This window comes from Sminthopsis crassicaudata, chromosome 2, assembly GCF_048593235.1.
Source record: "Sminthopsis crassicaudata isolate SCR6 chromosome 2, ASM4859323v1, whole genome shotgun sequence".
NCBI classification, from domain to species: domain Eukaryota; kingdom Metazoa; phylum Chordata; class Mammalia; order Dasyuromorphia; family Dasyuridae; genus Sminthopsis; species Sminthopsis crassicaudata.
The window spans coordinates 210,472,202-210,489,130 of NC_133618.1; the positions used below are offsets into that span (position 1 = coordinate 210,472,202).

The window sequence follows — 16,929 nt, forward strand, 5'->3', positions numbered from 1 at the left end:
TTAGATTGTAGCTTATTATTGGCAGAGGTCTGTTTTATACAAACCTTCAAGACCTACCACAGTATCTTACATTTACTATAAATACTTGATAAATCACTTTTTCTTGAATTGAATTTGAGTGAGGAAATTAAAACTTGGCAAGAATGGGAAAACAGATGGTTTAGCTGAATTTAAATTTTGATACCTATTAACAAAACATTTTACTTGCCAAGTACACATTTAACCAACACTTACAAAAAAGCTCCCAATTTATAAAATATAAGAAAACTTGTTAGGAAATTATACACTGTTTTCCTATTCCTTTAGCTACTTAGTCCAATCACTTTTGAACAATACTTAAAATAAGAAAAAATAATTGAAATAATTTGACCATCCTTTGTGTTGGAAAAGGACAGATAGTGAACTCCCCTCTCCAATCCCATTTGCTACTTAATATTATTGAGATTTTTCATTCCCTTAACATATGATGTAACATAATCATAGAACTAAAGCAATAATTGGAAGGGACCTTATGGATCATTTTGTCACATTCTCTTCAATTGACAACTGAGGAAACAACTCTTAGAAGTAAAGTGCCTTAAGCCCAAGGTCATGTACATAGAAAGTAGTAGAGCTGGTACTTGAATTTCTTTGAGTCTAAACTTACTGTTTAGACTATAGTAATTACTGTACTAATGCTTGACTGAGCTATGTTTTGTCAAAGCCTGGTATTTATTAGCTTAAACCTTGCCTTTAATTAATTTACATCACTTAATAGGCCAAGATAAGTATTTCATTTCAAGATTGTTCTTGCATAGTAGCATATTTCATCACAATCATAGCCTCGGGCTAGCTCTTCAATTTCCCCTCTATACTCCTGTTAATTGATCAGTAAGATAGCTAAATAAATAAATGCACATTCAAATAAGTAAGCCAGATTTCCATTCATAAAGCAGATCATGAAAAGAGCAATTGATAGTTCTTTCATGTATATAGAATTTATAGCAATATTGTTATAGGTGTTCTGTGAAATAAGAAATATTAAGGTCAAAGAGAGGTAGAAAAAGTCACAGTGAAAAATATTTGGTTATGTCCCTTAATATCATAGAATTTAGAGCTAACTAATGCTAGTCCAAACCAATCTTTTTTAAACTAACAAACTGGGAGGCAGGAAAGGAAAAGGACAGAGGTGTAAGGTAGCAAAGCTAAGTTCAAACTAAGATGCTCAGATTCCAAATCAAGGACTTTTTGTCCTCTACTCAGCCTTCCTGGAAGAGGCCTTTTACTTAGTATGCTCTATACTAGCCCCATGGTAGACACTGGGAATACTGAAGAAGAAACAAAATAATCCCTGCTCATAAGGAACATATATTGTCCTGGGAAAAGAATAAAGTATGTTCATAAGTAAGTAAATGTCAACTAGGGACAAAGTAATATATAATCATTCCAAGAAGAAGCAAATGTGGATGATAACTCTGAGCATTTTTTTTTCCTTATCAATTTAACCAGGAACATAAATGATTAGAAGTTTTATTTCTTGAGTAGAAAATTTTAGCAAAAGGAAAACAGATCATTTTAAGGGATTTTATTTTTCCATTTAGGTCACATTGGAGTTTCCCAAGTATAGGAGAAAGACAAAGGAACCTTAGTTAACCATTTTCATATAAGAACTTTTGCCCTTTGGAATATCGCTAAGCAACAACTTTCTTCTGTCTCCAAGCTCTTTGCTAAATTCTGTTTTGATTCAAATATTAGTCACCCTCTCTTGTTATTCCACTCTGTCTTGTGGTCTGCAGTGATTACTTTCTGTCAAACATTTTTGCTTTTTGTTTGGATCTTTGCCTCTGTATCTTTCACCAGAATTACTTCTGATGGTTTTTTTTTGTTGTTGGTTTCAAATTTTAATTTTAAAATATCATTAAAATTAATAGTACTAATTTAAAACTAGTAGGTTAACATTGCAGGAAATTTGAGCCCCTGAAACAAATAAAGATTTTCAAAGCATCTGCTTAACACACAAGAATAAGTTGGAATCTCTGACTTATTAAAATAAAATTAAGAGAATTTTTTCATCTTAGCAATATGCGGTCATTGAATAGTTGTAAACTTAATCTTTTGTATTATGTATTATGTATTAACAATACATTTGTTAATGTACAAAGTACATTTCAAACTAGCTTTCTCATGTACCACATATTTGATATTTTACTGCTCAGATTAGTCCTTTAAAGGTGTTTCATGAAGAATGGGTCAGAATATATTAATATGTTAGAGTCAGAACAGGGAATCTCATCTCCCTGGTTCCAAAAGTATGGTGTATTTGTTGTATCTTAACTCAATTTAAAATTATTTCTATATTTAATAAACAAAGTCCTAAATTGTCTTGCAAATGAAATCAGTATAGTCAAGGGCTGATAATATTTTTTGTGTTTTTCCCATTTGGTAAAGAGGAAAAGCTTTGGATTGACAAGAATAAGGATTTCAAAACAGCTGCCTACATTTGAATCTTTTTTTATTTTTTTGTTTTTGTGTAACATCCTTAGTGCTATAACAGGAATAGAAACATAGATTCCTTTCCCCCAAACTGTGTTGGAGGAGGCTGACTCAAGGATCTTGGGAGTGTGTTTATATTTTTTTTTTTATACATTGAATGGAATGATCCAACAATCAAGAGATGACAGATATTATAATGAGATAAACTACAATAGTTTTCATGTGTAGTGTTACAGTTCCTTTAAGGTCTTCCTACACATTAGCTGTCTAGAACCGACAACCACCTTTTACTTAAGAGTCTCCCAGAAAATCAAAGGCAATCCATGCAATGACAGAATCAGAGAGCTCTGAAAGCCCTTACCCATCCATTTCCTCACATGGAATACCCCACAGGTAGCAAGTTACTCAGACTTTGCTTCAAGATTTCTAGAAAGGGACAACCAGTTACTTCCAAAGACAATCCATTCTACTTTGAGATAAAGCTAATTGTTAGGAAAACTCTTATATGAAGCCCGAAAGTGTCTCTTTTTAATACTGTCATCATTGCTTCTTAGTTCTATTTTGAGGAAAGGCACAACAAATCTATTTCTTTTATCAGATGACATCCCTTTAAATATTTGAAGCTATAATGCTAGCTGTTATGTATGTTGCTTCTTTCTCCCCTACCCCCACTAAGTCTTTTCTTTTCCAGGTTAAACATTCCTAATTTCTTTAACTTATGAACTCAAGTCCCTTCACCATTCCTTCTCTGGACATTTTCCAGATTCTCAATGTCTTTCTTAAAACATGACATTGAGAACTAATCACAGTACACCGAAGACCTGACAATCAGAATACAATAGGACTGTCACCCACCTTGTTGTTCCTTTGTTGATTGTAGTCTAAATCAATATTGCCTTTTGTCTGCCATATCATACTATGGATTCATATTGAACTTGCATTTCACTGAAACCCCTCAAACCTTTTTCTGATGAAAAGTTCTCCTCCTAGTTATGAATCTGTCTAGCCCTATTAACTGATCCTGTATCACTTCATATCCACAAGGATAGCATGGAAAGTCTTTTGTCAAATGTTTTGCTGAAATCTGTACGTCGTGTGTGTGTGTGTGTGTGTGTGTGTGTGTGTGTGTGTGTGTGTGTGTATGTGTGTGTGTGTGTGTGGTTTTCTAAACTGTTCTACTCCAGTATCAAAAAAGAGTCTAGCATAATAAAGGTACTTTGCATCTTTTTGATCATTGCTGCTTTTGATCATAAACTGTCCCTTTAGTAAAATGTGTTCTAAAAATTTCCCAGAATTGAAGTCAAATTCAAAGGCATGTAGTTTGCAAATCTCATTCTTTCACCTTTTTTTGAAAATTGGAACATTTATCCTTTTATTATCTGGCCTCATCTCTGTCATTCTCCATGTCTTTCAAAGAACAATGCCAGTAGCTCAGCAATCACGTCTGCCAGTTTTTTTCTGGACTTTAGTATGTAGTTTCTAGTGGCCTGATGATTTAAACTTATACCTGTTATTATTAAATTTTTCTGTTTCTCTAAATACAATAAATAAAATGAGATAATCCTTCAGGATCTTTAGATTATTCATACAAATGTCTTTCTACCATATCTGAATCTTAGATCAAGAATCATGTCATTGTCCCCTATAAATTTTGTTTAGATCAAAGTTAATTAGGATATATGATACTTTAATAGAGAGCTTGGTGACTTTTAGGTCAATAGAGAGCCAAGATCTACCACATAAATTAGAGTAAGTCATATCAATGAGATAGATAGTTATGCTGTGGTTACTAGCTACTCCTTAAGTGGAAGATAGTCTAGTGACAAGTAATAATTGTAGAGAATCATGGCCTTGGATCAGGGAACCAGAGAGAAGAATATTAGCAGTCTGGAGTAGACTAAATTATTTCAGTTGGAGAATAGAGTAGCATGTTTCATAGTCACTGGAATATCCTCATGGGCTAGGACTATAAGAAGAGATAATAATAGCAGTACCATGGTGCCAAAATCAAGCAAAGTTATGACCAAGTAACACTGGAAATCCCTGGCTTACTTATACATGCTTTGACTCATCAGAGCTGATTTTTATTTGATCTTGGTGAGTGGGTATGTTTCTTTTTTTTAAACATTTTTAAAGTTTTGGCTACTTAATGCCTTCAAAATACATCTAACTACAATAGTGGTACTTTTCTTCAAAAGAGTTCAAGGCATTTTTACAAATCTATCACTTTTCTTTCCTCCTTATGAGATGTGTTTTACTATTAAGCTGTTTTTCATTGGTCCAGTTATAGAATGTTCTTCAAATTTGGGCTCATGTGTCTCTTCCAATCAATATGTCTAACATATATTTCCAAATATTTAGACATTTTTGTAATTCCTTCTTCAGAGTTTTCCATGTAAATATGAAATGATGACTAGGAATCAGAGGAGCAAGGACTCAGTTCTGGCCTTGAATGAACACACAAAACTTAAATTTTCTGAATCTCAATTTTTTATTGCTAGAATCTGATCTTCTATTACTAAGTTGTTGTGAAGTTCAAATGAAATGATGTCTTATATTTTTTGTGCCATATTATCATTGAGAAGCAGGATGGAGCAGTCATCTGATAGCTGGCCATTAGAATAAAGAACACCTGGGTTCACCTCCCTTCCTACACCTGCTGGCTGTGTAAACCTAGACAAGCCAGTTGGTGTCCCTAAACAATTCTAAGAATTTATAAGTTACAGAAAGGTTATTGATATTGATATTGGTAAAGAAAGTCCCATCCCCCTTGAAATCCCAGGTCTGGATCCTTCCCTCATCATTAATAATAATAATGTAGTTGTTGTTATTGTAAGGTGGAGGTGGTGATAATAGTATGTTATAATAAAGTTTCCATATAACTCTTAAATTTCCGAACCTCATCATGGCAGGGAAAAGGTAAAGAAGTGAGCCAGCACTCCTGGAATTCTGTGGCAACAGAGTATGATTTTTGGTCCTTGTTGAGAAAAGTTTCAAATGGGCTAGGTGATGAATTGTATTTATAATCTGGAGAACAGCCTAGCTAAATATGGAGATTTATCATCTCCAGCCATCATCAGAAGGTTGACTGCTATGAGAAGGATTTTATTTGGAAAGGACATAGTAATTTATGAAGGAGTTGAGATCTACATTGCTGAAGGGAGTACCCATTCAAATCTTCAAAAAGATACAAGTAGCATATTAAAAGATATTAATCTCTTTACAGAAGATGAAACGTATAGAATATTTTTCTTTTCTTATTTCTAGTACAATAGACCTACTCAAAAATGAACAGTGACATAACATATTGCTTTTCTTCTCTGTCCTAGATGATTATGCCCAACTGTGCAACATTCCAGTCACAGGACCTCGGCGGCCATATGGACAAGATGCTTTGGTTGACTTCAATGCACATTATTCTCCAGAAACAGATCCTTATTTTGTTCAGGACCGTAAGTAAATGTTCATTTAAAACTTAGTTTTACATAAGTTTTTTAATTAATGTAAAACAGTTTGTATTACAGATTAACTTCTTACATGGCTTTTTTTTATTTGAGTAATAAAAGGGGTCTAATGGTTATAATAACATAATTTTTATTGTAATGTTGAGTGATGGTCTATTTCAATCAATCCATCAGTCACTGAATAAGCCTTTATAAAATATCTGGTATGTTCCAGGGACTGTGCTTAGTTTGGTACTAGATCAGTTCAAGTTATGAAATTGTCTTTCAATCAAGTAGTGTTATAGCTATTTTCAATAAACTGAAATGAAGCAAATTGATATTCACAAATAAAGGATTTTATATGCCAGGGGAAAGTATTGTAGAGCCTGCTTGAGTTAAATTTTCAGTAAATTTTCAATAGCATACTACAAATCAGGACTTAATTTGTTGTTTTATTGATGGCCTAGAGTTATAAGCAATGGAGAAAATGATGATAATGCAAATTAGACTTAAAAGTATCACTTTTTTTTTCCTTATCAGAGATCCCCAGTTATTAAATTTTTACTATGCTAGTATGCTATCCCTGATACATACTAACTTTCTGTGGATTCTGAGCAGGATTCAAGTAGAAGGAGTAATAGTGTGCATGTATAAACTTAGTTTCTCATTCACAAAGACAGTTTTATATCATGTAACCAGAGCAGTCTTGTACTAGAAAAACACATGAAAAGGAAATGTTTGATGTAGGAAAGCAGGGACACAGAAGACTTATATTTAACTTAAAAAAATGTTGTTTTGTCTAGGGAAAATTAGTGGACAGCACAGGGCATTCCTTCTTGAACAGAAATGGGAATTCATATGTTTTATGCGTCATCTGCATATCTCCCATGGCTTTCCATACTCCTGAAAATAGTGCTTCTTAGATTAGCTTGTCAACACAAGAAAACCTGGGAATGTGGGAAAAAGAATTTGCTTTTTTAGAATTGCTATATTACAAATACAAAGCACCATTGTGATTTGTGATGCCTCTCCACCTTTTTATAGAGCAAACTAATGATAATCTCAGAGCCTCAGTGTGCAACACTGGCTACAGCCTTACCCAAGAATTTCTATTGGGTGTGTTCTTTATGCTTTCAGACTAAGAAAAGCATTCGTTTCTAATTAAGTTCAGCATGATTGAGAAGTTACACAGCATATTTCTTTGGATAGCAGGCCCTTTATGTGACATTAATACCATTTTTTTTTTCGGAGCTATATATTGCATATTATTCAGTGTAGTTTCTTACACTTAACATTTCTTCTTTCAGAGTGTTAGAGCCAAAGTTAACTAGTTCAAATCTTTTTAAAGATACTAGCTGGGGCAGCTAGGTGGTGCAGTGGATAGAGCACCGTCCCTGAAGTCAGGAGGACCTGAGTTTAAATCTAGTCTTAGACACTTAACACTTCCTAGCTGTGTGACCCTGGGCAAGTCACTTAACCCCAATGCAAAAAAAAAAAAAAAAAAAAAAAAGATATTTATTAGCTATGTGACTCTGACTTGTCGTTTATTCTCTGTCTGAAAATGGGGAATAATAATAAAACCTACCCTCTAGGTTGTTGTGAAGATGAAATGAGATAATATTTGCAGAGTACTTTAATAAATATTAAAGTGCTATGATATATTGGCTGTTATTATTGTTATTAAGATATGCTCTGTTGAGGTATTCTGGAAAGTATTGTGCACAGGCTTCTAAAGTAAAAGTAACAGCAGACTCAGAATACACACAGGAGGAGTATTAACTATTCGTCTGTTTTATATTAGCTTGAACTCAGGAAGACCATGCCTCACAGGACTTTATAAATGCAATAATATGTAATTATATATATATATATATATATATATATATATATATATATATATATATATATAATTGCATTTATACCCCTTGTAAATAAGAAAGCAACTTGGGATATATTACCATGCTTTAATAGGTTGGGAAAAAATATGCTGAAAAAAATCAAGCACTGAGATTTCCAGCAATAACAATCTATATCTTTAAAAACATTTCTTACATAGTCCCGTAGTCCAGGGAAGTTTAATGTAAAATGATTATTAAGCTTTTTGGACCCATAATATGGAAGTGTCCTGGCTTGAGTACTTCTTTTTCATGCTAGCCTTGAATTAATATAAATTTTAATTAACTACAAATGTTAAAAAATGAGTTTATTTGTCCATCATCCACTTCCTTTATTGGCAACATAACAGAATTAATAATGACCTGCAGCTTTGAAAATGTAAAGCTTTTCTAATATCTCAGAAGTTGTAGAGCCCTTCAAAGATTTCTCACATTCCCTTGTGTGCATGACTAAAATTTCCTCATGGATTGGGTAAGAGTCTTTCAGGCTTATTAAAAATGAAGAAATATGAAGAACAATGTTGAACAGTTTTATTCCTTTGATGACCCTATACAATATTGACTATCATTGGACAGAGCATTGTAGGATGTTCTGTTTAGTATATAAAGATAAGACTGCCTTTAGGAGTTTATAATTAGGAAAATGATGTGTATATGAAAATCTATAATTTAAGAGGATATGGATTAAGTGCCACAACAGGAACAAATGAGGTATTAGAGAAGGAGGAAATGGAACAGATTGAAAGGGTCTGAAAAACTTCATGGAGGAGATAACATTAGAGTTGAGTCTAAAGGTGAAACAGAAGAAAAAAAAAAAAGAGGAACAGCATAAAACACCATAGGGTTTGAGAAATGCAAGTTATGTAACGGGGATAAGTATGTAGTTCTCTCTGGCTACACTACCCTTTGGAATAGAGGAATGAGAGGAGGTGAGCATAGAAAGTTAATCTGTGACTTTGAGTGCTCATTTAGCTATTTGGAGTCAGAGGCAGAATGCCATGTGGGAAGTTTAATAACAATACAGAAAAGAGCAATGAAAACTTTGTCAGCGGGGGAATAACTGTGCTTCCAGAAGGTTAATATGATAGTTGGATGTAGGACTGATTGGCTCAGTGAGTTCCATGAAGCCAGGGAGACCACTTAAGAGATAATTGCAACTTTTGCAGTAATGAAGAATTAATCCAGGATAGGATGAGGGAATAGAAAGAAACAGATAGGGATAGAAACTTTGAGGAGGTTGAGGCACTATAATACTGAAGCTGAATGGGCAGAGTAGAAAAAACATTTTGAGTAGGTATGATGCATGTCGTTATCATCATTATTCATTTTGGGAAGCCTTTGTGGTTTGCAGAGGGAAGTGATGAATTTGTTTTTGAACATGCTGAGTCTGAGGTGCTGGTGGAATGTTCAGGTAGAGATTCCAGTAGGCAAGAACTCAGGAGTGAAGTACTGGTTGGAGAAATCTTGAGAATTATCTGCATGTAATTGAAGTCATAATGAGAAGGGGATTTGAAGGAATTCCAAATTAAAGAAGATGACTGACTTGTATACAGTGGGGAGTGAGATCATTTGTTAACTTGGGGAGTGGATGGGATAGAGGAGTGGTGTAGCTATAGGATGATGTTCTGTGTTTAAATGACACTGTAGAAAATGGCATAGAATTAACAGAAAATGAATAAACATTCTGACAGACAGAATCTACTGGTTCTGGAGTTGGAGGACTTGGGTTCAGATCTATCTCTGTTAATTATTATGTATGATCTTGAGCATGTTACATAAGTAGGTCCCATCCAGCTCTAGATGATGCACGTAGGACTAGGCCCAATAACAGTTAGATAACATGAATGCATTTAGGTGATTCAAGAGGTAACATGTCCCAATGAAAAAAAAAGAGGGTCAGATTTTGAATCAGGAATGAGATCTGGATTCAAGCTAGCTTCTTGACTCCTGTGAGCTCTATGAACATAAATAAGCCACTTAATCTATCTGGTCTTCCATTTGCTCATCTGTCAAATGTGAAAAATAATACTAGTAGTAACTGCTTCTCAGAATATTGTGATGTTTCAATAATTATCACATAAATGTGAATTATTACTATAAATTTTAAAGCAGATCTCAGCATCTCCTAAATAAGATTAAAGAAAGCAGACAGTGGCAGTCCCCAGGGATGTAGATTAGCAAAGATGGAATATGAAAGGTAGAATGCTAAGAAGGTAAGGAATTTTAAAGGTGGCAATAAACACCAAAATAACACAAATAAATGAATAAATAAACAATAAATAAATAAATAAAAATATTGATGATGATGATGATGATCTGGATTTGCTTTTTCTATCCCCATTCAGCCTGAACCTCAGGCTTCATATTATGTTGCCATCACCATATACCTTGTTGCTTCCTCTGGCAAACTCCTTTATTCTTCAAGAGTAAGACAGATTCAGATTGTTGGAAGGTTAGCTTTCTTTTTGATGAAGCCCTCAATCTATCAGAGATGATGTTTTGCTGCCCTCTGCTGCTTCTTAGAGAGATTACTTTGACAAGAAAAAAAAATCAATCTTTCCAAATGTCATTGTTAAGCTTTGCTTTATTAGGAAGCTCTTAAGGGGTGGAGAGTGAGAGAGGGGCAGTGGTAGGAAGGTGGAATGGGAGTGGAATAGAAGATACTATGTCATCAGCATATTTCAGTCACCATGATTTTATATTTTCAACCTTCAATTCTGTCAAGGCAGTTAAAACAAATACCCCACGAAGTACTGCAGTGTGTTTTTATTTATTTTTTTTGGGGGGGGGAGGAAGAGTGTATTATTATAAACTCTCTCTGTTTACATCTGAATGAGTTAAAACATCTCTGGAAGCATAAAATAAGATGAGCTTTTTTAAAGACTAATTTTGAATCTGCTAAAATATGAAATCATTTACTCATTTGGTAGGATTTTGTAATTCAGCCTTTCTTTCTTTTACACTTTAGTCCTTGATAGAGAAGCCCTTTGGTATCTAAATGACCTAAGATTTTGAGTTCTGAATTTGGAGTTTGGAAGACCTGAATTCAAATCTTGGTTCACACATTATGATTGTGATCAAGCTTTTAGTTGTTCAGCTTCAGCTTTGTCATCTGCAAAATGAGGGTGATACCCTAAATTAAATAATAAGTAATGTAAAGTATTTTGTAAACTTTTTGAAGCACTACATAAATTTTAGCTTGCTATTGTTGTTCTTGATGTTTTTAACCCTAGATCAACTAGGCTTGGTGAATTTCTTGAGAGCCTTACCTTTTTCTCAGGCATAAGAACTTGGTTGGCAACACCTTCCCTTTAAATCATTTGGTTACTTTTTGGAAGTACTCTGATCATGCTCTACAGCAACTGCTTACATTCACTCTAAGAGAGAATTCCATTAGCTTTATCTTCATTGCTAAATAATACTCATTTCTACCTCCTTTCCTTCCACTATTACTAATATCATTTCCAATGAGGATGGTAGAAACTGTATATCTCAACTTAGTGAATAATAAGATCCAAGTTAGCATCTCTTCCATGCTTACCTTTCTTGCTCAGTATTTGATATCTTATTCTTTGTGTCTCTTTTGCTGTAGTTTTACAGATGATTGTTTAAAATTGCAGGAGAATCCCATGTATCATAATCTTCTAAAGTCTTATTTTTCATATTTATACTGATAACAGCTTTTCTTTAAATTAGAAAGAAAAAACTAATTTATCACTGTATCCTCAAAAGTCACTTGGAGAACTTTATAATAGATGAATGACTTGGGCTTTTTTCCCACTTCAAAATTTGACTTGTTCTCTTTCCAGGTTTCTTAAATAGTTTTGAGGAGTTGCAGGCAGAAGAATGTGGCATTCTCAATGGATGTGAAAATGGCCGCTGTGTTAGAGTACAAGAGGGATATACGTGTGACTGCTTTGATGGCTACCACTTAGATATGACCAAGATGACTTGTGTTGGTAAGAATATAATTGTGTGTTAAAAATGGTTTTTTTCTTACACTGTTTCCTCTGAGGCCAGATTTACTCAATTAAAAGCAAACAGACGTTTCTTCTGGAATGAATTTCAGCTGGTTTAGAAATCAAAGCAGTTAGTTTATACTTTTCCTATTTGACTTTTGCCTACAGGTTTGATGACACATAATGACTTCTTTAAGTAATTCATTAACATAAATGAATGTGGGGATGATTTTTCTCTTGTCACAGAAATTTCAATATCTTTATGTATCAATGGTTTATTAATTGTACATGTGAAAAGAGGTATCCATTTCAAAGAATACCAGTGGTATTCAAAAAAAAGTCTTAGAAATCTAAATATTTTTTCCCAAATAGAACTATCAGGAGACTTGGAGAGTGTTATTCCTATATGCCTTATTCATTTTTGGGAATAGCTTTGAGATAGCTCCAGTGGTTTCCTTTTTGAACTGCTTCAGACTCCAGATTACATATTTTGACTGTCAGAGAGAGATGTCCATGGATCAAAGTCTTCTAACATGACTCACCCCAAGAAGATTTTAGGTAACAGTTATAGGGAATCTTGAACAAGAAAAAGATTATCTTAAAACGCAATACAAATCAGTGTTCCAAAATTGAGCAAATAATTCACTATCTCATTCTCCTAGATTACTCCCAAGCTAAAATTAAACAAATAAATCTCCTTCCACACACACTTCATGTGGGCAATTGGGGAGGAGACTCCCTTCATATAGATCAGGGGTTCTCAAACTACGGCCCGCGGGCCAGATGCGACCCGTTGAGGACATTTATGGGGCCCGCCAGGTTATGGCAAATGGGCTGAGGGGAGGAGACAGACTGTGAGTTTTTGTTTTTACTATAGTCCGGCCCTTCCACAGTCTGAGGGACAGTGAACTGGCCCCCTATTTTAAAAGTTTGAGGACCACTGATATAGACCAATACCATATCACTTCAGGAGTCAGAAGTATAATGATATAAATAAGATAAGATTTTTTCTTTGTGAAAAGATTTATCATTAATCTGTATCCCAAGATTGGGAAATGATTTAAAGGAAAATGTTACTTCTTAATATCTCTAAAGGAACTAAAAAGAGGTTTTTGGATTTTTTCATATGTTTCCTCAGTGTTATGGACATATGAACAGTCCCTTTCATATATGAGTGTGTCTAGTATAAAAGTGCATTCATAATATGTAAGACAGTAGCTTTATGAGGCAGGATAATTGTCATGAGAATAGACTTTACATGTGTTTGAGCTCAGTTTTAAGAAATGTTTTAAGGAGATAGTTTCCCAGAACCAGGCCAAGGATGGGTTTGGGAATGGTAGGAGTAGTGGTACTAACGGAGTCTGAGGGATTTAACTTTTCCTTTTTTAACCCTCATTTATGACTTTCCCCAGCCCTAGTTCTCTTCTTGTGGTAACCTAATTATAACCTATTTTGGAGGAGGTAATGACCAATTGGACAAGACTATAATTAAAATGAAACCCATTGTTTCATTGCTTCCTTTCTGCCCCATATCCCTCCACCACCCCAACCAGGTTAGAGATTCCTAGAACATTAACATTAAAAGAGGCATAGCCAGGAGAGTTAAAGGGACAGATTTAGGAACCTAGGGATACTGCTCTTTCCACAGCATAAAATGCTTCTCACAGAGTAGAATTTGTATCATTTGTGCCCTTTGCATAGCTGTGTCTAAGACTACAGAGTTCCCACCAGTTGTTCTTCAAGTATTTGAAGTATTTGAAGAACTGCCTAATGGAGGAGAAATTAGACTTGTTCTGTTTTGTGTGTAGTGAGTGGCATTTTCCAAAGAACTCAATTTTGGCCTGATGTCAGAGGAAATTTTTATTTTTATATTTCAAACTATACATAAATAAAATAGACTACATGAAGAAATTGTGGGATCCTCCCTTCAAACAGAAGTTAGATGACTATTTGTCAGGTATTTTATATTGGATATTCTTTCTCAGATATGCACTGAAGCCCTCCAACTGAAATTCTTTGATTCCCTAATGACTTAAAGTTGAAAGCTTAACTCCAGCTAAATTTTAGAGGGTGAAAAAGCCTAGAAAAAGGATGGTGATTGATATTTTTGTGGGGCCTCAAATTAAAATTGTGCATGTATTTTGTCATATGAATAATTGTATATAATTAAGAGATTGTATAATATGATTACTGTGATACTGTATTTGAACTGTATTATAGTTTCCATTCCTCACAAAAAGTCCCACTCTGGTTCTTATACCCTGGTTTTGAACCTGAGTTCTCAAGTGTTGTGCCAGCAGGACATTTAGTGGGTTCTTAAAAGTACAAAAATTATAGGCAATACCCAAGGTGAAATTGCATCTTTTATCCAAGAGCCAAGAGGATCAGTCTTAGCCAAGTTACCCACAAAGTGACTAATTTTTCAGGTACAATAATCCATAAAAATATGCTTCAGTATTTCAATGTATCCATAACTGCCTTCCATTGTAGAGCACAACTTCTGTGTCTCCTTAACTTGGTGATTCTTCCTCACATCCTTCTAAATAATCTCCACAAATAATTTACCCAGTGTCCTAAAAGCTTTCATCTAGCTTATCATGGTGCCCGATGCTGCAGTCAGGATGTCTACCTGTCATTCTTTGTTGTCCATATATAGAGTATATAGAGTATCGTGTGTTATTCCTCACACATAATACCTCTATTTCCTAAATCCAGGCATCATCACTGGCTGTCCCCCAGGTTTGGAATTCTCCCCTTTCCTATCTCTCCCTTCTAACTTCACTGGCTTCCTTTAAATCTCAGCTAAAATATTCCACTTTCTACTTGAAACCTTTCTTAATTCACCCTTACTGCCAGTACCTTCTTACAGAGATCATCTCCTATTTATCTTGTATTTATCTTTTTTTTTTTTTGCATGTAGTTACTTGTATGTTGTCTCCCCCGATTAAACTGTGAGCTCCTTGAGAGTAGGGACCTTCAGGGGGAAAATTGAAACAAAAGATTTTGCAATTGTCAATGCTGAAAAATTCCCCATGCATATATCTTGTAAATAAAAAGCTATCATTAAAAAAAGAGAGTAGGGACCTTCTTTCTTTTTCTTATGTCCCTAGAGCTTGGCATATAGTTTAATATAGTAGGCTTTTAATAAATATAGTTTATAATAGGCTTTTTAATATATACTTAACCAGTCCATCTACCTCCTTTTCTAATTACACATTTCCTAGAGGATATCTTTTACAATGTTCTTTTATTGAAAGCTCTTCAGGGAAGGAAACTGTAGAACCTCACTTGGGAAATGGCTGCTGTATTATCTAGCAAAATCTTCCATTGCAGTGCAAATATAATCCCTTCTGAAAATTGGAGTCACACACTAGTTATAGACAAAAAGAAGCCATAAGAAAGTTAAAAAATAACATAAGGATCCAGGGTGGGACTAAATGCTATAAAAACCTTGATTAATTTAAACAGTATATTTAAAATATTTTCTTTCTATTTTTTTTGCCTTTCCTTGGTTCAAACCTATAAATTCAATGTCAGAATGAACTCTCAGCATGACATTCTTTCCACAGATGCAGAGGAAGAATTCATCGCTAACATAAAGACTTTGAGAGTTGTCTAAGACACAGTGAGGATTTGCCCATCATCACTTAGCTAGTATGTCAGAAGTAGTATTTGAACAAGGTCTTACAGACTATAAAACAGGTCCCCTTTATATTGTATCAGACTGTCTCTCTCACGTCTTCTTACTGAATTGGATATCAAATCATATTTACAAGCATATTCTGATGTTTTGTTACAGATGTAAATGAATGTGATGAACTGAACAACCGGATGTCACTCTGCAAAAATGCCAAGTGCATTAACACAGAAGGTTCATACAAATGTTTGTGTCTGCCTGGCTATGTTCCTTCAGATAAACCCAACTACTGCACACCACTGAATCCAGAAAAAGACAGTGACCTGGAGTAGAAAAAAATCATCAGAACTCAAGCACATATACTCTGCACTGTATAAAGAAAAAGAAGTGTATTATACTTGAGACATTGCACCTGCTCAAGAAGACTGGCAGTTTGGAAAACAAAAATGAGATGTTATTCATTTAGACGAAATGGCAAGATTAATAGCTATCAGCTTGCCTAAAGTGGCAGACCAAATGGACATTTCTCTGTGTGGAAGAAAAGCAAATATATATATAGTCTGTTCATATGTAAAATTCAGTGGAAAAACAGGCAGAACAATGCTGTTATTTTTAACAGAAGGGAGATTGTTTTGTTTTTGAAAACTATTGCTTGATTAAATTTGACATTTAAATAGTGGTGGAAATATTTTATGTTACTTCTGCATTTTTATCGTGCAGTTTCTTGGCTACTGTTTTTCTTCAGATTTTTTTAACCTAAAGTGCAAATTCTTTGATAAACTATTGTTAAGCCATTTTATAAGTACTGTTAATAGGGTTATGCTACTTCTGGTCTGAAATATTGGTCAGTGACTTTTAAAGTGCTTATTGTCTGTCCTGTGGAGCAGACACTGTTATTTTTTTTTTGTTTGTTTCAAACTTTTTATACATCTTGGAGAAAAGCCTTTTATATTCATATTGTAATCTGTCTGCTTTTTTTACTGCACAGAAAATTTTGTGCACCCTCTTGGTCAAGCTGCTAGCAGACACCACTTGGAAACATTTGTACATTGAAATGGAAGAATTCAGGAGTTCATGTCTGTATTGTAATGTTTAAACTAAACACAGAAAAATTCTTATGATTTACCCCTAACATACTAAGACTGTATATTAAAACAGTAAAATAAATCACCTCTTTTTTTAGAAAAGAAAACATTGAGTGGCATATTTAAAAATGTTTTCATTCAAAATGTTTTTGTCCCTTTAATTTTTTAAAGTTTGAAAAAATTCACTGGCCAGTGTGGTGTTAGGTAGATATCTATAATCCCTGCTACTGGGGAGGTTGACAGATGGATTCCTTGGTGAACTACATATGAACTCAGCCAATTAGGAATCTGCATCAAATTGAACACCCAGTGGGGTCAAGGGTGGGGAAGAACCAAACTGTCTAAGGAGGGGCAAATCAACCCAGAGCAGAGATATGAAGATACACTAAAACTCTTGGCTCAATCACTTGGACTAGGCCAGGGAGTGGCTACAGGGAG

At 34.4% G+C, this 16,929-nt stretch overlaps 1 protein-coding gene across 2 annotated transcripts in view; it reads left to right on the forward strand.

Annotated features, from left to right (window-relative positions):
• LTBP1 (latent transforming growth factor beta binding protein 1) overlaps window positions 1-16,598 on the forward strand; it is a 475,937-nt gene extending 459,339 nt beyond the window's left edge. For both annotated transcript variants that reach the window (XM_074288158.1, XM_074288159.1), the window contains 3 exons: window positions 5,802-5,924; window positions 11,620-11,769; window positions 15,569-16,598. In XM_074288158.1, coding sequence (XP_074144259.1) covers window positions 5,802-5,924; window positions 11,620-11,769; window positions 15,569-15,738 — 443 coding nt within the window. In that variant the 3' untranslated portion in view covers window positions 15,739-16,598. The remainder of the gene's footprint in view (window positions 1-5,801; window positions 5,925-11,619; window positions 11,770-15,568) is intronic.
• Window positions 16,599-16,929: the final 331 nt, after the last annotated feature.